A 23,413-nucleotide genomic window follows, 5' to 3' on the forward strand; every position below is an offset into this window, starting at 1 on the left:
TCTTTGCTTCCTGTTATGGAACTCATGAATGTTCCTCTTCCTATTTTATGAGCTGGATAAAAGTTCATCAGGAGAAGGAAAAAATAAAGGAAGGAACTTAGAATGAAATGGAGGGTAGGCTGCATACATGAAAGATCCAGATGAATGCTTTTTTGTCTCCTCTAGCATTCTAATTATGTCACACCTGTGTAATTGACAGGGGGAAATGAGGATTTGCCTGAATTTTTAAACCGGAAAAGCATGTTTCTGTTGTGTTGCTGTAGAACATGGTCCTATGTTGACAAATATAGATGACAAATTTATATATTTTCTTGATTTATCCTAAAATGTTAAGATATTTCCTTTTTAAAACCAGCAAAAAAGAAATGCTTTTATTTTTACTTATCAGTGACAATTTGTGCTAACACAAATATTTTGTTCTTTTATGTTGCTGTTTTGTTCTTGGTTCTTTGTGAGAATTACTGTTTTGGTTTTTTTTTACTTGTATATTTTCTCATTCATTTATCCCTCCCAGATTTTGAGAAGTGAATTAAGAAAATTATTCCCTGTATATTCCCTTACCCTGCATACTTTTGTACTTTGAACAAGACACTGTATTGCTAGCATCTTAAACAGTATCCTTTTTTTGCTTCATGAATAATAATAATGATGATTGCAGGCATATATAGTAACACTTTAAAATTTGCAAAATGCCTTATATAAATTTTCTAATTTGAACCTCGAAGCAATAGTGTGAGGTGGGTATTGCAAGTAAAGTTACCGATTTTTGGAGGCGAGGAGAAAGACTTGTCCGTGGTCCCATAACAAGTGTTAGAAAGGGTATTCAAACCCAGCTCTTCTTGACTCTAGCACTCCATTCTCTGTGCCATGCTATAAATCACCCCTTTATCTTTCTTTCAAACATCCATTTTTTAAAAGTGACATTTCCAGAGAAATTTTAGGGAGTTAGGGTTTGTTGCTGCTGTTGTATTGAAGAATCTGTATATTTTAGAAAATGGGGATGAGACTTTCAAAGGTAATAGAGGGTATAAATTTTGGTGGTAGAATAGGACTGAGATAATTTCGTAATCCCAATTCATTTTATTGTTTTAGAGAGAAGATATTGAAAAAATTATATGCAAAGGGAAGGGGGAAGGAAACTGGAAGGGTATTCCAGGGGTGGGGAACCTGTAGCCTCGAGGCCACATGTGGCCCCACCCCTGGAAGCATTTGTATAGCACCTACTATGTGCCAGGGACTTGCTAAGCATTTTACAAAATATTATTTCATTTGACCTTCACAACAACCCTGAAAGTTAGGTGCTGTTATTATCCTCATTTTACAGTTGAAACTGAGGCAAACAGAATTGAAGTGATGTGCCCAAGGTTACACAGCTAGAAAGTATCTGAGGCCAGATTTTAACTCAGGTCCTCCTGACTCCTGGCTCAGTGCTCCACCTAGGTATGGCAACGTTTTTGTTATATTTTACTGCACTATTTGCGGTTTTTAAATGGTAGCTTTGGCGTAACCAATTGTGACTTGGCATCACAATATAGTCACCCAAAGAGAATCAGGCAGGTGTCGTCAACTCTTGATTATTAAATAACTGGTTCTCTAGTTTAGTGTTACCCAGGTCTCATGTTTTCCCCAACTTCTTGTCTTTCGATCCTTTGTTCACTTGGTATTTCCACCAAAAAACAAGGGTGCATTTTTTTTCTTGTCAGTATCTTTTAAAAAGGTCAGAAAGAGAACAGTGCCTTACATGTAATAGATGCTTAATAATATTTGTTTTCACAGGGATGACATTAGTGCCTCTATTGAATTATTCATTGTGACATGTTAATTTACTCTTCACCTCTATGTAGCATGAACTATCAAGAATTTACCTTTTAAGATGTTTTATATTTGTGCCCTGTTTATTATACAGTGTTGCTTTGCCTATATTAGTTATGGAAATTTTTAATAATAATAATAATAATAATACTCTGATAATTTATACTCAGTGTTCTAATATAAAATCTGATTATGTTGACTAAATGTGAACATATTAATTTGAGGTCATGGAAATGCAGTGCAGTAGTAGGTGTATAGTGTTTTGAGGTTTACAAAGCACAGATTCCAATATAAACTCCTTTCTGCCCTTAGTGATTTTAACATGTTGTGTTTACAGTTTGTGTCAAAGATGCCACGTGTATTCCTATTGATATTTGAACCTGTCAGCACCAAAGTACAAGCATTTCCATCAAATGTGTGCATTACTGCAGGAAACAAATTGTATGTCATTTTGTTAGAGATTGACTGTACCTTCCCATTTTGTATTATCAGTACTCAAATAATAGTGTTTGAGTACTGATAATGCAAAATGGGATCTTATTCACTTAATATATTTTGCATGTGCTTGTGTTGTCTTTCGAGTTAGAGTATAAGCTCCTTGTAGGTAGGAAATGCAGCTTATTGTACTTGTGTATCCCATAGCACCTATTACAGTGTTTTGTATGTATGGTGTAAATGGTGTAGTAATATTTCAATTATCAGTTACTCAGATGTCTAGCAGAGTTAACTGGCTACAACAGCCTTGAACCAAGAGGTGGTACAGAAGTTTTCACATCTTGGAGTATGGTGAGAAGAATTGAACCCATGATGACAAAAGTTTGTTCATTGTTCAAAAGCTGGATTCTTCCTCTTTGACCAAAAGTAGCTGTAAGTCAGGCCTCAAAGTCAAGCAGCTCAGGAGATATAGGAAAAAAAGAAAAGTAAAGAGAAGGAAGTGGAAGTTGAGGGCTGGAAGATGACTTACTGATGGTAGAGAACAGGAATGGCTGAAAGCAGAAGGAGGAGAGCAGAACATTTTGGGATGTTCTGTGTAAGGGTAAGAAACCCTGCAAACATTGGTGGCCCTGGAGATTATTTCTATGTTGCAAATAGTCCCACAGTGAAAGCACAGCCGCTAGAATAGTACAACAATTTTGGTAGATATTAGCGGTAGGGCCAACTGAGTTGTACTAATTTCAATCATTTAGTCAGTGAATGTTTTTCATATGTTTGCCAGGTACGTTGTGCTCTCAGGTTACAGTGTCCAATTGAACAAAAGTTTATTAAAGCATCTGCTATATTACACATGGTGGGAAGACACTGTGTTGTAATAGAAAATCAGCCTTAAGAGTTAGGAGGGCTTAACCATATGCAAGTCACTGAATTTCTTGGTATCACAGGTAGCTCTCCAAGACTGTTAAGTTACACTGAAGTTTCTGATCTTATGCTCTTATGAGACACCTCTCCCCTGAAACAGTGTGTATACATATAGGGGTGTGTGTGTGTGTGTGTATGTGTGTGCGTGCGTGCGTGTGTATGTATGTTCATGGGAGAGAGGGAGGGAGAAGGAATGAGAGATTAAACATTCCTTGCTCTCAAGGAACTTATTCTACTGTTTAAAAAAAAACAAATATACTTAATTCCCTTGAAGAGAATTCTTTTATTAAGATAGCACAGCACCAGAGTCATGGTATCCAGTACAGTATAGCAGCTTCTGGTGGGGTGTTCGCTACCATAAGCAAGCCATGCCAGTAAAATGTGTGTTGTAAAAGCCATCCAATGGTAGAGATTACAAGCTTTCTCTAATGAAAGGTAAAGAATAAACGTGTTAACTCAATTAATGCTAACCTTAACAAAAAATAAAGGTCTGAAAATGGCATGAAAAATTGCAAATAGGAATATTTTGATGGATCAGTACAGTATTGATTTAGCCATGTTGCATGACATTGCAGTTCAAAAAAATTACCTGGTCTAAGTTTTTGCCATTAAAAGTAATTTAAATTGAGTTGATTTTTTTTGTTTGTTTGTTTGTTTCTTTTTGTTTTTTTTTTGGTAGCACCACACTTAACCTCAGAGTTGTGTGAAAACTGCCTTGGGAACTTTAAAGTAGTATATAAATGGGAATTGTTATTACCAAATTAGAACACCTAGACTGTATTTTGTGAGTGATTTTCCATGAAAATAGGTACACTTATCTCTAATCCAAAGTATTTTTTTTAATGAGTTTTAACAGTTACCTGAACTATTTGTATTTTTTGAATGTTGGCTTTGGCATATCCAACTGTGACTTGGTATTAGAAATGTAGTTGCATCTAGTTAAAAAAAAGTCAGTAAAACATGAAACTGCAGAACAGTTTTGTGATCAGAGAACTAATTTCTGAACACAGTCTATCCAGAGAATAGTTTTATAGTATAATAAAACTGATCTCTTTGGGTGATGTCCCTTAGAGCAGCATTAAGAACAATTGTGTATCATGTGCATATGCTGCAGCTGCCCATAAACTGAAGGCTTTAGTGATTTGAAATTGAATTGTCCTAGAGCTTTCAAAAGTGTCACCTGTTTACCAGTGGCTTATAGACATAATACCTGCACAAATTTTTCCCCTGATTGGTTCTGTCATATTTTTGTACCAGCAGTGAAAGAACATTTCAGAAACATAGCTTACCATAGGGCAGGAGAGCTATACTGTTGTTAGTTATCATTCTCATTCTGAAGAAGGATTAGGGTCTGGTTTTATTTTTACTATCATTCTCTTCCTCTCCCCCATACCTCCAGTATTACCTTATTGATCTAAGCTCTGGAACCAGGTGTTGATCAGAATATGAAATGTTATTAAAAAAGATTTCATGAGAAAAGTCAATCAATCATGTAGGCAGAAAAGACTTTCGATGCCGTATCTTCCTGTGAGCCTAAGATGCAGTTAAATTTTTGTATGGTTGTGCCTGTAAAGTCAAACATTAAGGAGGATGTGGAGAAAATTGCAGTATGTTTGCCAAGGTTTCTTATGATGGGGGCTGCCTCTCTACGCCCCATCAATAGACTTAATTCACTTGAGATAGAAAGGTATACCCTGCTAAGGAGATAACTGTTGTTTTTTGTGTTGGTGATGCAGAAATCATGAAAAATGTTTCTATTCTGCTGATGAGTCAAACACTGATGATAAAACTGAAGAAGCTTTTTTGGAGGGCAGGAAAACTCCATGGGAAAAGGTCATTTTAGCTGTTAATTCTATAATAAATTCTATAGAAAATCAGCCGTTATCACATTGCCTTAGAGAAGTCTTTCTTTCCACTTTTATGAGAAAGTAAAATGACCATATTGTGAGGTCATTTTTTTCTTTTTAAAAAGATAATCTAAGTATAGTCAACCCCATATCCTGTACCCATCACACACATTATATTACATATATTACAGATATATTGACATTAGTATGACTGATGTTCTCAAGAAAATTAAATTATGTTCAGTATGCATTGTTTACTAAGACAGAGGATGTTGTTAGCATATCAGGATTTCCATAAAATAATTAAAAATTAAATTAAAACATTTTAGTATTTAAAGAGTTAATCTTTACCCCTTGCCATACTGTGGTATATAATTTTAACTGTGGGATATCGATTTGTCTCTCATCTTCCTTTTCTTTTCACTGGTATTCCATTGATTTAAAGATGTAGTTTAAAGCATAATTATGTTTTTGTCCCTTGAAAATCTTTACTAGATTGTATAATAAATATTACTGTCTTCATGACCACCATGACAGTTATTTGCTTGGCTGGAACTATTCTTGTGAGGCAGCAAATTACCAGGATTTCATTTGAAATTTTAAACTATTTTTTTTTTAACTATAGTTTTATTAGTTCCCTGGGAGTGAGTTACATGATGCTGTGTACCGAAAATTACCCAAATGTCTTGGCTTTCTCTTTCCTGGATGAGCTTCAGAAGGAATTCATCAGTACTTACAACATGATGAAGACAAACACTGCTGTCAGACCATACTGTTTCATTGAATTTGGTAAGTGCCTCATAGTTTTTATTTATTTTCACTACATCTTACTCTTTTCCAGAAACTAAGTTAGGTGATCATATAGTTTTTTAGCTGATCCTTAAAAACTGGCAAATCCATAGACTGTTCAGATGCTTTTATATAGAGTATAATAACTTGGCATAAATAAAATACTTCAAAATAGCCATGATTTCATTGGTCCCAGTACTTCTGTCACCACAACAGTTCATCATCATCCCCTCTACCCTTAAAGTGTAGTTTTCATGAATTACTATCAAAAAATGTCATTACCTGTTGGCCTGCTTTCTGGTGATAAGCTTTTTTTAATTAATTAATTTTTAATTTAGTTTGGTTCTTGGGCAGTAGCAATTGACTGTTGCTGGACCTGCCCTCAAAGCCTTTCCAGATCAGTAGACCATGGAACTGGCCATAGCTTGTACTCTGTGATCAAGGCCTTGATGAGCTCAGAATTACCTTGCAGGTCATGATGCTATTGGGGTAGGGCCTGGCAAATATTTTAAAAATTTGTTAGTTAACATATTAATAAATGATAGTCATGTTATATCTAATTAAAACATTCAGTAGGGTTAAGTGTGTAGGAAATGTGAAGGGGATAGAATGCTCTAATTGGTTCAGAGAATTATTCTCTGAAGTCATTAATATGAGATATTCACAAACTAAGAGTTCAGTTTTCTATTTGTTAAGTGTTCATCTTACTTGCTTAATGTAGAGGAAAAAGGAGAAGAAAATTACTTGTACAATCCTGCAGCTAAGTCATACAGATTTTAAAGCCAAGTGTCAAATAGTAAAAAATAAGTTCCACATAGAATACATTTAGGAAATGGCTTTCATTGATTTCATTAATATGTGTACTAGTTTCATAAATGTGTTTTTTAGAGACAGTAGTAAAGGAAGAATTTAAAATCTATATTTCTAATAAGCTGTGGGCAATAGATTAGTATTAAATAGTCAATTTGAAAAATCATGCTATATGTAAAATATCTATTTTTAAATATTAAAATTAATTTTACAGTGGAAGTGATTATGTAATCATAGTTGGTAAACATTGACAGATTCAACATTTCATTAGATAAAGACCTTTTTCTTAAATTTGAAAAGAGTTCTGAAAGAGAGTGATGAGAGGAGTGTTGTTCTCTATAATCACTATTAAAATAGATAAAATTTTAATACCTGTGTAGTGTCACAGTTGTTTCTGCATCATCTTAAATGATTTAATTACCTAGTGTGTCTTTGAATTTTTTTTTAAATTTTATATAGATAACTTCATTCAGAGGACCAAGCAGCGATATAACAATCCCAGGTCTCTTTCAACAAAGATAAATCTTTCTGACATGCAGACTGAAATCAAGCTAAGACCACCTTATCAAGTTTCCATGTGTGAACTGGGATCACCCAATGGATTCACATCTTCATTTTCTGTGGAATGTAAAAGTGCTAGTAAGATTTCTTCTGGTGAGTTTTGAATTTTAATTATTTCATTCCTCTTAAACGTTTGGTATGGATAACATTTCTGCTTTATCTGGTAATTGAAGTACCTTTTAAGCAAAAATTGAAGTGCCTTTTAAAATGAATTGCTTTATTCTCATGCTTTAAACCAGGTATGTGGAAGTACTACAAAAGTACAAAGTGTAATATTTTTTCCTGTGACTTGGAGAGTATCAATGTAGGTAAGATTTAAAAAAAGGGATTTATCTACAAAAAAAAAATTCTCAGATTTCTTCACTATTAAATTACTCTTAAGTGACTCTTTTTTAAAAACCCCAGAAGAATAATAATTTTGTAACTTGTTGAGAAGAATGTGAATTGCTTCTGCCAATTTATAATTTACCAGTTGGATTTTAGGGCAAGATTCTTGACTGTCAGAGAAAACTCAAATCAGCAAATATTTATTGCCACATATGAAGCATCCTTGCTGAGGCAACTTGGGAAACAAAGATGAGTAAAATATACTACCTTCCCTCCAGAAGCTCACAATGTAGTGGGAGGGGAGCGGCATTGTAATGGTTAAGAGAGTAGCTCTAGTAGCAGTAATGCTTCTACAAGGCAGAATACGATCACTGCTGTAAGAGAGGTTAGGGCCAGGTTTCATTGAGTGAGCAGCTTTTGACATTGACCATGAAGAAAAGGTGTGATTTTGACTTGTGGAATAGTGTGCTGAGGACATTTCAGGTGATTAGAACAGCATAGTAAAAGCATAGATGCAGGGGGGTGTGAGGCATAGATGGAGAATAAGTGATTAAGTTCTGTTTGGCATGGCGAGAGCATAGGGCACTTTTAGAAAAGTAGTGGAAGATGAGGCTTAGAAAGGTTAGGGTTATATTTTGGAGAAAATATTCAAATAAATTTATGCATCTGTGTTTATGAGAAACAGCATGAAGTAATGGATAAAGAGCTGGCTTCAGAAGCAGGTAGACCTAAGTTCAAATCCTACCTCTGAAATATATGGCTTTGTGACCCTAGGCCAGTCACTTCATCTTTCAGTGACCCAGACAGTGGATTATGGGTGTAGAATACCCCATATAATGTCATACTTTGTTGATCTGTTGGTTTTGATGAAATGTTTCTTTTTATCTTTTTTTATTATAAGGGATAGCTTATAGATAAGGGTAGGGAAGGAGAGGGGGTTGAATTGGGAAATGAAGGTAAAAACAAGAGATAGCAATAAAATTTAAAAAAACATTAAGACTACAGATTGCCAAATAGTTGTAGGTCTACATTGCTAAAGGTAATTTCCTCGCCAGGACAATGAAATCACGTCCCACATTTCCTTCCCTGCCCCTTCCTTATGCATTATAGTAATGGATACTTTGATTTAATACTTTAGATTTATAAAATGCTTTTTTTTTAAAACAACAGCTGTTTTGGAAAATATCTTAGAAGCTATTTATTTTATCAGATTGATCAAATGAGATGATATTTATGAAGTATTTGCCACAGTGCCTGGCATGTAGTGGGTGTTATATAAATCCTTATTCCCTTCACTTCTATTCAAGTAGTAGGCCATGCATGAATCACTTCTCTTCTGGCTTCTGCTTGATCATTTTCAGTGATCAGAAGCTGTATTTTACAAGGCAAACTATTTCATTGTTGAACATCTCTCATTATTAGAAAATTCTTTCTTACATTGAGCCAAAATCTGTCACATTTGAGCTTCTACCCAGTTGTCTAGTTGTCTTAGGACTGTCTTCCAGAGTAATACAGAAGAAATTCACTTCCCCTTTCTTATGATAGCCCCTCAGATATCTTTGGACTGGTAATCATGTTCCCTTGAATCCTTTCTTAATTAGAATAAGCTTCCCTATCTTCTTCAGCTGTTCCTTATGTAACATAGTTTCCTTTGGCCTTTTGTTCAGGTCTCTTGAAATACTTTTGAATCTTGATATAAAACTCATAGAAATGTAAAGGTGGAGATGTGAAAAAGTTTATAGAAGTAGAATCAACAGGTAACTCATGAATATTTGAAGGGAATGTCCTTCAAAGTCAAGATAGCAAAGTCAAGAATATGAGATACTAGGTGAACCATAATAGGATCATTGAAAGAAAGAGTGAGATCAGAAGAAGCAGATGTAAGGGAAAAGTTAGGTTTGACTGTTTATGTTGACTTTGAAGTGTCAGTGGGACAAATAAGAGAGATTCTGGAAGCATTTGGAGATTTTGATCTAGAACTTGGAAGAGTGTTCATAGCTAGGGAGAGAGTGTTTAGGAAGCCATATGCATAAACATGATTCTTGAAGTTAAGAGAATGGATGAGATTGTCAAGGGAGAGGAGTATATATGGGAAAAGAAAGGTCTAAAAACAAGAACTTAAGGAACACCAACTTAAGACATTGGGGAAAAGTTGAGAAATGAGTGACATAGGAGTGATAAAAGACAGAGGAAAAGAAGCAGAAAAAAAGTGGAATATCTGAAGCAAAGGGAGGAGAGTGTTCCCAAAAGAAGGATATGGTCAGCAGTGCTGGATGGTGCAGAGAGCTTAAGGAATATGATGGCTGAATAACGGTTCCTGGATTTGGTGATTAGTGATCTTTGAAAGAGCAGTGTTTGTTTTTTTTTTTAAGTATTTTATTTTTTTTCAGTTACATGTAAAGACAATTTTTAACATTCATTTTTTTGTGAAATTTTGAGTTCCAATTTTCTCCCTCCTTCCCTCCTTTCCCCTGTTTCTAAAATACTAAAGCAATTTGATACAGGTTATAAATGTGCAATCATGTAAAACATATTTCCATATTACTCATCTTGTGAAAGAAGAAACAGACCAAAAGGAAAAAAAACCCACATAAAAATGTAAGTGAAAATAGTATGCCTTGAACTGCATTCAAGCTCCATCAATTCTTTCTCTGGATGTGGGTAACATTTTCCATCATGAGTCCTTTGGAATTGTCTTGGATCATTGTATTGATGAGGAGAGCTTAGTCATTTTCATAGCTGATCATTGCACAATGTTACTATACTGTGTACAGTTGTTTGCCTGGTTCTCCTCACTTCACTTTGCATCAGTTCATATAAGTCTTTCCAGGTTTTACTGAGAGCATCCTGCTCGTCATTTCTTATAGCACAATAATATTCCATTACATTCATTTACCACAACTTGTTCAGCCATGCCCCAATTAATGGAAATCCCCTCAATTTCTAATTCTTAGCCACTGCAATTCTGAGAAGCTATCATATGAAAGGATAAATAATTAATCTGGTAAAAGATTTTTGTACTTGTAGATCCTTTTTCCCTTTTTTATGATCTCTTTGGGATACACACCTATAGTGGTATTGTTGGATCAAAGGGTATGCACAGTTTGATTGTTCTTTGGGCAGAGTTCCAGATTGTTCTCCAGGATGGTTGAATTAGTTTACAACTCCACCAACAGTGCATTAGTGTCCCAATTTTCCCACATCCTCTCCAACATTTATCATTTTCTTTTTCTGTCATATTAGCCAGTCTGATAATTATGAGGTGATACCTCAGAGTTGTTTTAATTTGCATTTCTCTAATCAATAGTGATTTAGAGCATTTTTTCATATGACTATAGGTAGCTTTGATTTTTTTCATCTGAATACTACCTGTTCCTATCCTTTGACCATTTACCAGTTGGGGAATGACTTGAATTGTTACACATTTGACTCAGTATATATTTGAGAAATGAGGCCTTTATCAGAGACACTTGCTGTAAAGATTCTTTTCTAGCTTTCTGCTTTCCTTCTAATTCCTTGCATTGGTTTTGTTTGTGCAAAACCTTTTTAATTTAAAATAATCAAAATTGTCCATTTCACATCTCGTGATGCTTTCTTTCTTGTTTGGTCAGAAATTCTTCCCTCCCTCCATAGATCTGACGGGTAAACTTTTCCTGCTTTCCTAATTTGCTTATGGTATTACCCTTTATGTCTAAATTGTGTACCCATTTTGACCTTATCTTGATATATGGTGGAAGACGTTGGTCTCTACCTAGTTTCTGCCATACTCTTTTTCAGTTTTCCCAGCAGTTTTTGTCAAATAGTGAGTTCTTTTCCCAGAAGGTAGGGTCTTTGGGTTTATCAAACACTAGATTACTGTGGTCATTTACCACCATGTCTTGTGTACATAATCTATTCACTGATCCACCACTCTATTTCTTAGCCAGTGTCAGATAGTTTTGATGATTGCCACTTTATAATATACTTTGAGATCTGGTTCAGCTAGGCCATCTTCCTTAGCATTTTTTTTTTTTCATTAATCTCTTTCATATTCTTGACCTTTTGTTCTTCCAGATAAATTTTGTTATTTTTTCTAGTTCTATGAAATAGTTTTTTTGGATGTTTGATTGGTATGGCACTGAATAAGTAAATTAATTTAGGTAGAAATGTCATTTTTATTATATTGGCTTGGGCTATCCATGAGCAATTGATCTTTTCCTCTTTGTTTAGATCTGACTTTATTAGTGTGAAAAGTGTTTTGTAGTTATGTTTATATAGTTCTTGGATTTGTCTTGGCAGGTAGACTCCCAAGTGTTTTTATATTGTCTACAGTTATTTTAAATTTTTTGCTGCTGAGCTTTGCTGGTAATAGAAATACTGATGATTTATGTGGGTTTATTATATCCTGCAACTTTGCTAAAGTTGTTAATTATTTCAAGTAGTTTTTTTAGTTGATTCTCTAGGAATCTGTAAGTATACCATCATATTACCTGCAGAGTGATAGTTTTGTTTCCTCATTGCCTATTCTAATACCTTCAATTTTTTTCTCTTCTCTTATTATTATAGTTAACATTTCTAGTACAATATTGGATAATAGTGGTGATAATGGGCATCTTTGCTTTACTCTTGATCTTATTGGGAAGGCTTCTAGCTTATTTCCATTACAGATGTTTGCTGATGGTTTTAGATAGATACTACTTATGAAAGAGCAGTTTCAATGAAGTTTTGGCAATACTTTGGCAATAGATTTTCAAGCATTAAGGAGAGACTAGGTGTTGTGGAAATGAGGGCATCTGGATTTAGACAACTTTTAAAAGAAGTTTGGAAGTGAAGAGAAAAGAGAGTATAGGACAGTAACTTAAATAAGATAAAGTAGTCAAAGGAAGGCTATTTTAGGAATTAGACACCTGAACATTTTTTGTTCAGGCTGATAGGAAAGAGACAGTTGAGAGGAGAGATTGAAGATTTGTGAGTAAAGGGAGATAATTGTTGCTGTAAGGTCCTAGAGGAGGCCAAAAGTGTTGAAGTTAATAGCAAGTATAAATGATTAATCTTATTGAGGATTACCGTAGCTCTTTCTCTGTGACCAGAGGGAAAAGTAGTGATTAGAGAGTGTATAATGATCCTGATTTTAGGAATGGAGAAGGGAAGGGGAGATGACCTCAAGACTAGGAAATCTTCTGTAGGTTTAGGTGATGAGAGCATATTTGGGCATGAGAGAGGGAAAGAGTGGGAGAAGGAGAGGGAAAGGTGTGGGGCAGGGGGAGGGAGGGGGAGAGAGAGAGAGAGAGCACTAGCAAGCCCACTTTGGCTCAGTTCTTGTGGAAAAGAAGAGGGAATCTGTAACGTTAAAGTAGCATTGTTGAGTAGTCAAGAGTTATGCTTCATTCATTTGTAATGAATGAGATTAGAATAAGGATGAAAGTTTTGGGAAGAGGTGCTATAGATGTGAAGTTTGTTATCTAAGGAAGTGGAAGAGGAAAGCCTGGATTGGACAACCAGTATGGTGGGAGGTAAATTGGAGTGGCATGTTGGTAGCATGGGAAAGGGATTGTTCAGTTGGCTGAGCTTAAACAATAGAGGAGCTTGATAGTTTACTTCATAGTTTTAAATGGTGTGTGAAATGTTGTTTGGATGTATGCCTGTAGGAAACCTTACCCCTCCATGTTGAGGGTCTGCCCCGGTTAAGGTGACCATTGGGTTTGCTAGAACAGAAAGTAGAACCTGACATGATGCAGTGAGTGAATCTTGCCTCCTGGTGATTCACTGATACCAAACCCTATGTGTATTCACGCATTTTCCTGATTTTACATAGAGAAAATCAAAGGTCATAGATGTTAAATGATTTATTGGAGAGAACAACTAGTAAATGACAAGGGCAGAACTCAAAACCAGATATCGCAATTTTAAAGCTCTTTCAACTAGATTATACTGGTTCTCAAGCAATTGCTAACTTTAGAGGACATAAAATTGTTCTTCAGTAGTTAATTCCTATTTAAGTGACTTAACTTCTCTGTGAAATTGTAAGTAAAATTTATAATTATTTGTTAATTGAAGAAACTTGGAAAATTCACTATAGATACACATTTCTCTACTGCGTAATTTCACTAGGTGTTGTCAGAATTCAAAATGCTGGTATAATTTTACTGTTTCTTTTTTGGTAACTTGGACATTTGTATTTATAATTTTCATTTTGGTCCCATGTTATCCTTCTGTTTGATAGCAAGTTGTTATTAAGGTAAACAAAAGGTTGGAGAAAGAAAGAAAAATACCAGAATGAAATTTTCTTTCTTTTAACAGATGGACCTCTATTTTTCAGTATACTGGATAACTGATATTGGAAAAATTGTTTAAAAATTGAGCAGCTTAAAAAACAGTTCATGAATCATGAGCTACTTATTAATTCACTGTGAGAACAACTTCTTTTAATATTAAAATTGGTTTTTAATTCAAATTCAGCACTGCACAATCTTTTCTTTATAATCCTCTAAGTTTTTATATTTTTCCCATTTAAAAACTAATAAATGGGAATAATTTACTTTTACCGTGGAGTTCTGACTGTTCTGATTGTTCAAGAAGCCTTATTTTTTAGCTTCTCCTTTGTACACAGCTTCTTCTCTTTTGTTTGTTTTCTCTTTTCTTTCACATCTTGACTTTTCTCCTGTATCTCTGACTTTTGTCTTTTTTTCCTCACTATACTACTATTCTTTCCATGAAGTTTCATACCTTAAGTAATGTGTGAAGAACTCCTCAGTGGAGTTTTGTCAGTGGTTCTTCGCTCTTTATATTTTCCATATGGATGCTCGATTAGAGATGAGCCTTTCTGCCATATCTTATTTCCTGGGGTTATTTCTAAGAGTATGTGTCAATTGTCTAAAGATGCTACACTCCCTGGCTAGTGTCCCCACATGGTTTTGCAGACATTCCTTCTGGTTTCTATCTCATACATTCAGAAATTTTTGATTGGCTATCACTTCTCTATAAGTAAGGCATTGTGCTAGATGAATAAAACCTAGCACTTTGAGTTTATAATCTAAGTGAGGAAACATTTTTTTTTGGTCAGTCAGTCAGCTAGCATTTATTAAGTGCTTCCTATGTGCCAGGCATGATGATAGTGCTGTGGATATATAAGGAGAGACAAAAAAAGTTCTTGCTTTCAAGGCGCTCACAGTCTAATGTGGGGACAACATGCAAGCAACTATGTACAATGTGCAAAATATATTCAGGATAAAAATTGGGTGTAGTATCAGGAAAGAACTAAGATTAAGGAAGACTGGGAAAGGCTTCTTGAAGAAAGTGGGACTTTAGGTGAGACTTGAAGGAAGCCACTAAAGTTAAGAGATGTTAGGATGAGCAAGGAGATTTTTCTGGGCACGAGGGTCAGTTAGTGAAAATGTTCGGAGTAGAGAGATGGAGTCTCATGTATGAGGCACAGCAAGGAGGCCAGTGTCACTGGATTGAAGAGTGTATGGAGAAAAGTAAGATATGACGATAATAATGATGATAATATTTTAATAATAATAGCTAACATTTATATAACGCTTACTGTATGCAAGACATTGTGCTAAACACTTTACTATTATTGTCTCATTTGATCCTGACAACAGCCGGGGGAGGGAAGTACTGTTTATTATCCCCATTTTACAACTGAAAATACTGAGGCAAGCAGTGGTTAAGTGCTTTGCTTAGGGTTACACAACTAGTGTCTAAGGCGGGCTTTAAATGCAGTTCTTTCTGATTCTGTGCCTGGTGCTCTATTCACTACTTCACCTAGATGCCCAGAAGACTGGAAAGATGTGAAAACAGGTTCTGAAGGGCTTTGAATGCCAAACAGAATTTTGCATTTTATCCTAGGGGTAATAGAGAGCTAATGTAGTTTATCAAATAGGGGAATGATACGGTCAGATCTGCATTTAGGAAGATCAATTAGAATGGAAGATGAATTGGCATAGAGCAAGACCTGAGGTAGGAAGACCAGTCAGCCTGCTATTGCAGCAGTTCATGCATGAGGTGATAAGGACTTGCACCAGTAGGTAGCAGTGGCAGAGGAGAGGAGAGAGTGTTAGAAAGGTCGAAACTACAAGACTTGGCAACCGATTGGTTATGGGGAATGAGAGAATGTGGAATCAGATATCATAGGGAGGTATCGAGCTTGAGCGACTTGGAAGGGAGATAGTGGTACCCTAAACAGTAATAGGGAAGTGAGGAAGAGAGGAAAGGGAAGTTTGGGGAGAAAGACATTGAGTTCATTTTTGGATATGTTGACATTAAGATGTCTATGATAGCATCCACTTTGAGATGTCTGATAGGCAAGGGAGGTCTGGAGAGAGATTAGGATTGAACAAGTAGATCTGAGAGTCATCTGCATAGAGATGCTGATTGAAACTGTGGGAGTTGATGAGATCACTGGTTTAGAGGGAGAAGAGGGACCAAGACAGAGCCTTGGGGGACACTAACTGGATTAAGATCCAGTGAAGGACACAAAGAAGGAGTGTTCAGAAAGGTAGGACCAATATTTAAAAAAAGAAAAGAGAGATGATGATAAAAATAATGATAACAAAAATAGCTAGCATTTATCTAGCACTTTAAGGTTTGCAAAGTACTTTATAAATACTTTCTTTTTATCCTCACAAAAACCCTGATAGGTGCAATTCTTACCCCCATTTTACAGATGGGGAAACTGAGGAAGATTGAGGTTAAGTGACTTGTCCAGGATCACACAGTAGTAAGTATCTTAGGTTAGATTTGAACTCTGGTATTCCTGACTCCAGGAATGGCAGTTTTTCTTCTGCACCACCTAGTACCCTCCTGAAGTAATAGCATTTATGTACTTTTAAGGTTTTCGAAATGCTTTATGTGTATTAACTCATTTGATCCTTATAACAACCCCATGAGGTTATAATATGAAACAAAGCTAGAAAGATAGGTGAGAGTCAGATTGAAAAGAGATTTAAGTACCAAGATAAGAAAAAAAAGTTTTCCTAGAGGAAATATAGAGCTATTGAAGATGTTTGAGTAGCAGAGTAACATGGTCAGATCTGTTTTAGGAATGTCAGTTTGACAGCTATCTGGAGAATAGATTGAAGAGAAAAGACTAGAGACAATAATTGTATCTTACTTACAAGAGTGCGTTATGGTGCACTAAGATTTTCAGGGTGCTTTACACATGTTACCTAATTTGCTCCTCATAACAATCCTGGGAGGTTAGTGCTACTACTATCCTCACTCTACAGAGGAGGAAACTGAGGCAGATAGTGATTTGCCCAGGGTCATACAGGATTTACTCCCTGCTCTCTATACACTGCACTACCTAGCTAGAAAATACCAAGGAAAAGAGGATGATTGACAATGTCAGAGGACTCAGAGAGGTCAAGAAGATGAGGGTTGAGAAATGGTTATTAGATTTGGCCCTTAAGAGATAATTAGTAACTTTGAAGTCACTACTTTTGTAACAAATAATATTAAAAAAAAATACCCAAGACAAAATGTGTTAAGTGATAAAAGAATCATGTAGAAATTTGAATAAAGTGCATTGAGAGTTCAGAAGGTGAACAAGAGAAAAGTGTAATGGGGGGATATGGAGCATTTGATCTAGGTCTCCAGTAGTCTGTAGTACCTCCAGCTAGGCGACCAGCAGTGGTCAGGTTTTGACAGGTGGCTGTGAAGGGGAAGGCATTCCAGGCAGAACAAAAATCATAATGAAAGATACTTTAGGACAGCACTAATGGTATTTGGGCAATGGTAAGCAGTCCAGTTTGACTATTGTGTAGTAGCAGTAGTAATAATAATAGCTAACATTTATACTACTTTGTTTGCAAAGCTCTTTACGTACACCATCTGATTTAATTCTCCTAAGAATGGGGAGGCGGCAGGGAGGTACTATTATTCTTATTTTATAGATGGGAAAACTGAGGCACAGAGAGGGTACGTGATTTGCTCAGAATCACAGCTAGTGAGTATCTGAGACAGTATTTGAATTTAGATCTTCTTTACTACAAACTCAATCCATGGTACCACACGTTTGTTTGAGAGTATTGGGACACACTTTCTTCCAGGTATGTACTTCTGATAGTTTCTGCTTAGTTTAATTCTTCAGTTAGGAATATATAATTATTTGTATACAGTTGGACTTTTACTTTAATCACTGCTCCTTCCAAATATCTTTGATGATACCTAGTGAACTGTGATTTCATTAAAATGATAGGAGCATAATATTTTCCCCTTGTCCAAAAGGGCAGGGACTTTTATCTTTGGGTTGAGGTCTGAGGATGGAAATTCATTGTATTCAATATCCTTTTACTGAGAAAGGAAGCACTCTGAGTTCTTTTGTAACATTTATGATATTCTTCCCCACTTTGCTTCCCACTCACCACTCAATCACCGACATGTCATTTTGGGAAATCAAATTTTATGAAAAATGCAATACATTTCAGAAGAATTGTATAGTAGTGCTTTTTCCCTCTCCCAGTTTCCAGTGGTTTGGAATCAGGAGTTTATTCCCTTTTGTATAAAATACACAATTCCTTAATTTGTTATTTGCAAATACAGTTAAATATATAACCTATACTTAAATGCTAGCCCAGTGTCTTACACAGTGTAGAGACTCAGTGTTTGATGGTGGCAGTCTAATATTTGTATTGTAGAAATAATTTTTAAAAATACAGTCTCAACTCTGCTGGATAACAAGTTTCTGTTTTGTGATGTTTTCCTATAATCTTTTATAAAAATATAGTGTGTGTTATTTACTGCATTAAAATATGATAACATTGAGTTCTGGCTGTTATTGCCAGTGAGTTGTTGTTCATCCTTCATTTTCAAAGAGGACCCATGACGTCATGTCTGATATCTTGACTTGCATGTGAATTAGATTTAAATGAGGCAGAGTTGCACAAAGTCATCAGCCTCGCTCTCTTCCTGAGTCATTGAATCCAATGGCAGGACAAAAGTCAAGACGACTAGTGATGGTTCAGGATGCAGTGGATGACCTTGATGTCCTCAATGCCTGAACAAGCTTTAAGCCAGTCCTGCGTGACAATATGGTCCCTGGCCTCTTGAAGCCCACCAAAGAATTTCAGGCGGCTATCATGTGACCCGTGGCAACCAACCATCATCAGTCTGTCTTACTGTCTGATTGTCTTGCTGACTGACTGATGATGGTTGATTGCCATGGGTCACATAACAGCAACCTGAAATCCTTTGGCGGGCCACATGCTGTGCAGGCCTACTCTACGGGCTCCAAAGCCTTTCTGGCCATTGGAACAAATTATTCTTATCTGACCATTCTACCAGGGAAGTCTTCACATGCTTGAGGTAGACATCCCTCTAATTCACCAAAAGGTTTGAGGCCTGTCAGTTCCCCTCAGCCTGATTTAACCTTTCTGTCAAGATGGTTTTAACTGGAGTGTGGCTGCTGCACATGCTGTAGCTTCTTGGAACCACAAGTGGAAGTTGGGTGAAGGTGGACACCAGAAGTGGATAAGCACCTAAAAAATGATGAGGCCTAAAAAAGGGCTCTTCAAGCCCTCTTATTAGAGGTGCTAGTCCTCCTGAACACCCTATATACCCAACAAGTAGAACATGGAAAGTAACTCTAAAAGTCATAGTCTTTGAGCTGGTAGATCATTTGACCTAAAGATCATTTAATTTAGATCCCCCATCCTTTCTTCTCCGTAATTTTTAGTAATCTTTTATTTTTACGTCTCCAAAATTTCTTCCTATATCCCTCCTCCTTCCCTTTCCCAGAAACATATCGCATATGACAAATAATTTTTTTAAGGATGGAAAAAAGAAAAAAAAAGCAAAGCCCATAAATACATAAGTCTGAAAAGTTATACACTAGACCTCTGACGGCAAACAGCAAAAGAAGTGAGACTGTGTTTTCATGTTTCTTCTTCGTAGGCTTGCTTATTCTTTCTAATTTTGCAACATTCACTTTTAACTGTTTTGTGGTGTTTATTTTCCTTTGCATTATTGTAGTCATTGTTTATATTGTTTTCTTGGCTCTGCTTATGTCACTCTGCATCAATTCATATGTCTTTCTATGTTTCTCTATTCATCATATTTATATTATATTCATATATAATTATATATTGTTTATATATAATAATAATAAGCATAGTAATATTCTATTGCGTTTAAGTATCACAGATTGCTTAGACATTCCTCAGTCAATGAGCATCTACATTATTTCTAGTCTTTGCTTCTATAAAAAGTGCTGTTATAAGTATTTTGGCGCATCAGGTTTTATCAGGGACCTCCTTGGGGAATATGTCTAGTAGTGGAATTTCTAGGTCAGAGGGTGTACATATTTAGTCACTTTATTTGTATAATTCCAAATTGTTTTCCAAAATGATCACACTGATCACAGTTCCAAGTTTTCAGATAAAGAAATTAAAACTAGGTAGTCATATGAAAAGATGCTCTAAATCACTATTGATTAGAGAAATGCAAATTAAAACAACTTTCAGGTACCACCTCACACCTATCCGATTGGATAATATGACAGAAAAGGAAAATGATGGGTGTTGGAGAAGATGTGGGAAAATTGGAACACTAATGCATTGTTGGTGGAGTTGTGAACTGATCCGACCATTTTGGAGAGCAATTTGGAACTAAGTCCAAAGGACTATAAAATTGTACATATCCTTTGATCCAGCAATACTACTTCTAGGTCTGTGTTCCAAAGAGATCATAAAAAAGAGAAAAGGACCCATAGTACATAAATATTTATAGCAGCTCTTTTTGTGTTGGCAGAGAATTGGAAATTGAGGCGATGCCCATCAATTGGGCTAAACAAATTGGGGTATGTGAATGTAATAGAATACTATTGTGTTAGAAGAAATGATGAGGAAAGTGTTTTGTTAATTGTGTTCATATAGTTCCTGAGTTTGCTTTGGCAGATAGACTCCCAAACATTTTGTAATGTTTATTGGAACTTTAAATGGAATTCCTCTTTCTATCTCTTGCTGTTGGGCTTTGCTAGTAATATATAGAAATGTCAATGATTTTTGTGGGTTTATATCCTGCAACTTTGCTAAATTTGTTTTGTTATTTCAAGTAATTTTTTACTTGATTTTCTAGGATTCTCTAAGTATACCATCATATTATCTGCAAAGAGCAACAGCTTTGTTTCTTTTTTGCCTATTCTAATTCCTTCAATGTCTTTTTCTTCTCTTCTTGCTAAAGCTAACATCTCTAATACAATATTGAGTAACAGTGGTGATAATGGACATCCTTGTTTCACCCCCAGTCTTATTGGAACTGCTTCTAGCTTATCCTCATTACATATTATGCTTGCTGATGGTTTTAGATAGATACTACCTATCATTCTAAGGAATACTCCATTTATTTCCTATGCTGTCTAGTGTTTTTAATAGGAATGGGTGTTGTGTTTTGTCAAAAGCATTTTCTGCATCTGTTGAGATAATCGTATTTCTGTTGGTTTTGTTGTTGTTATGGTCAATTATGCTGATAGTTTTCCTAATATTGAATCAGCCCTGCATTTCTGGTATAAATCCTACCTGATCATAGTGTATTATCCTCAAGATAAATTGCTATAATCTCTTTGCTAATATGTTATTTAGAATTTTTGCATCTATATTCATTAGGGAAATTGGTCTATAGTTTTCTTTCTCTGTTTTGGCTCTTCCTGGTTTAGGTATCAGCACCATATTTGTGTCATAAAAAGAATTTGGTAGGATTCCTTCTTCACCTATTTTCTTAAAAAGTTAATATAGTGTTGGAATTAGTTTTTCTTTAAATGTTTGGTAGAATTCACTTGTAAATCCATCTGGCCCTGGAGATTTTTTCTTAGGGAGTTCATTGATGACTTGTTCAATTTCTTTTTCTGAAATGGGGTTATTTAAGTATTTTAATTCCTCTTCCGTTAATCTGGGCAATTTATATTTTTGTAAATATTCATCTGTTTCATTTAGATTGTCACATTTACTGCCATAGAGTTTTTGGAATTGGAATTTGAGGCGATGGAATTTGGAAATTGGAAATTGAGGTGATGCCAATCAATTGGGGAATGGCTGAACAAATTGTGGTATATGAATGTAATGGAATGCTACTGTGCTGTAAGAAATGATGAGGATTTCAGAAAAACCTGGAAAGACTTAGATGAACCGATACTGAGCAAAGTGAGCAGAACCAGGAGAACTTTGTACACAGTAACAGCAACATTGTGCGATGATAACTTTGATTGACATGGTTCTTCTCAACAGTACAGTGATCTAAGACAATTCCAAAAGATTCAGGATGGAAAATACTATCCACATCCAGAGAAAGAACTAGGGAGTCTGAATGCAGATCAAAGCATACTATTTTCACCTTTTGTTGTTGTTGTTGTTGTTTTTCTCTTGGTTTTTATATTTTGTTTTGATTCTTTGTTCACAACACAACTCCACTAGCAATGCACTGGTGCCTGTCTTCCCACTGTGCCTTCAACATTGACTATTGGCTATTTCCATCTTTTTTTATCTTTTCTAATTTGTTGCAGATGAGATAAAATCTTGGTATTGTTTTGGTTTGCATTACTTTTGTTATTTAGTTTTGTCAGACATCCTTTCATGTGGTTTGATAGTTTTATCAATAATTTTCAATTCTTCTTTTGTGAATTCTTTGTTCACGTCCTTTGACCGCTTATCTTTTGGGGATGGCTTTTGGGCTTACTTCTCATTCAACAGTGAGGAAACTCAGGCTCATAGATATGCCAGGTAGAAGCAAAACTAAAACTTAAATCCAGATCTTCTGGCTTCTAGAGCAGCTTTCCTTCCAGTGTATCATGTTACCTGTCATTCAGTAATTGAGTCAGGACAATGCACTTTTGGTGATTGTGCTGTTTTTCTTGGCATCTGCCAAACCACTGCCATTTTGCTTAGGCTTTTACATCTTGTGGAGAACCTGCATGTTTGACAGAAGTAACGTTACTCTGGCTGTCACTCTTCCACTGTCTAGTCCATAGTGGATCTTCATTAGCAATTCTTCTGAATTTATTAGTAAAGTAGCAAACTCATTGACTGGACATTTTTTCTTAGGGTTTTGGTTAGCTTGAAGCTAACTAGAACCATAGCTGCTTTTGTCTCATGCCTGTCTAGTGCTTGTGTAGGACTTGGAAAGAGATTTTTTTTTTTTTTTTTGGTGAGGGTGCAGGATGGGGGGGGAATTTTTTAATCAGTCTATAAACATTTATTAAGCACCTACTATGTGTTAGGCGTTGTGCTAGCAATACAAAAAGAGGCAAAAGATAAATCTTGTCCTCAAGGAGCTTCCAGTCTAATGGGAGAGACAATATGCAATAAATACATACTAAGCAAGCTACATACTGGTTAAATAGGAGATAATTAATAGAGGGAAGACACTAGAATTAAGAAGGATTTGGGAAGGCTTCCTGTAGAAGGTGGGATTTTAATTGGGCTTAAAGGAAGCCAGGGAGGTCAGTAGTCAAAGTAGAAGAGGGAGAGCATTCCAGGCATGGGAGACATCCAGAGAAGATGCCCAGAGCTGAGAGATGGAGTGAGTTGTTCATGGACAACCAGGAGACCAGTTTCATTGGATAGAAGAGTACATGTTGGGGAGTAAGGTGTAGGGTAAGGATTGGAAAGGTAGGAGGGACTAAGTTACAAAGGGCTTTGAATGCCAAACAGCATTTTTTATTTGCTTCTGGAGGCAGCAGGAAGCCTCGGGATTTTATTGAGTTGGGGGCGTGATGTGATTAGACCTGCACTTCAGTAAATTCACTTTAGTGGCTGAATGGAGAATAGGTTGCAGTGGGGAGAGACTTGAGGCAGACAGACCCTCCCCTCCCCCCTCCCCTCCCCATCCCCTCAGCTGGTTGATGCAATAATCAAAGCAAGAGGAAATGAGGGTCTGGTGGCAAAGATGTTGCAAAGGTGAAATTGACAGACCTTGTCAATAGCTTGGATATGGAG

At 35.9% G+C, this 23,413-nt stretch overlaps 1 protein-coding gene across 3 annotated transcripts in view; it reads left to right on the top strand.

Annotated features, from left to right (window-relative positions):
- SEC22A (SEC22 homolog A, vesicle trafficking protein) overlaps window positions 1-23,413 on the top strand; it is a 74,119-nt gene that overhangs the window by 18,738 nt on the left and 31,968 nt on the right. For all 3 annotated transcript variants that reach the window (XM_027845309.1, XM_027845311.1, XM_027845310.1), the window contains 2 exons: window positions 5,641-5,804; window positions 7,074-7,268. In XM_027845309.1, coding sequence (XP_027701110.1) covers window positions 5,641-5,804; window positions 7,074-7,268 — 359 coding nt within the window. The remainder of the gene's footprint in view (window positions 1-5,640; window positions 5,805-7,073; window positions 7,269-23,413) is intronic.

This window comes from Vombatus ursinus, unplaced genomic scaffold, assembly GCF_900497805.2.
Source record: "Vombatus ursinus unplaced genomic scaffold, bare-nosed wombat genome assembly UNPS02014959.1, whole genome shotgun sequence".
Taxonomy (NCBI): Eukaryota; Metazoa; Chordata; class Mammalia; order Diprotodontia; family Vombatidae; genus Vombatus; species Vombatus ursinus.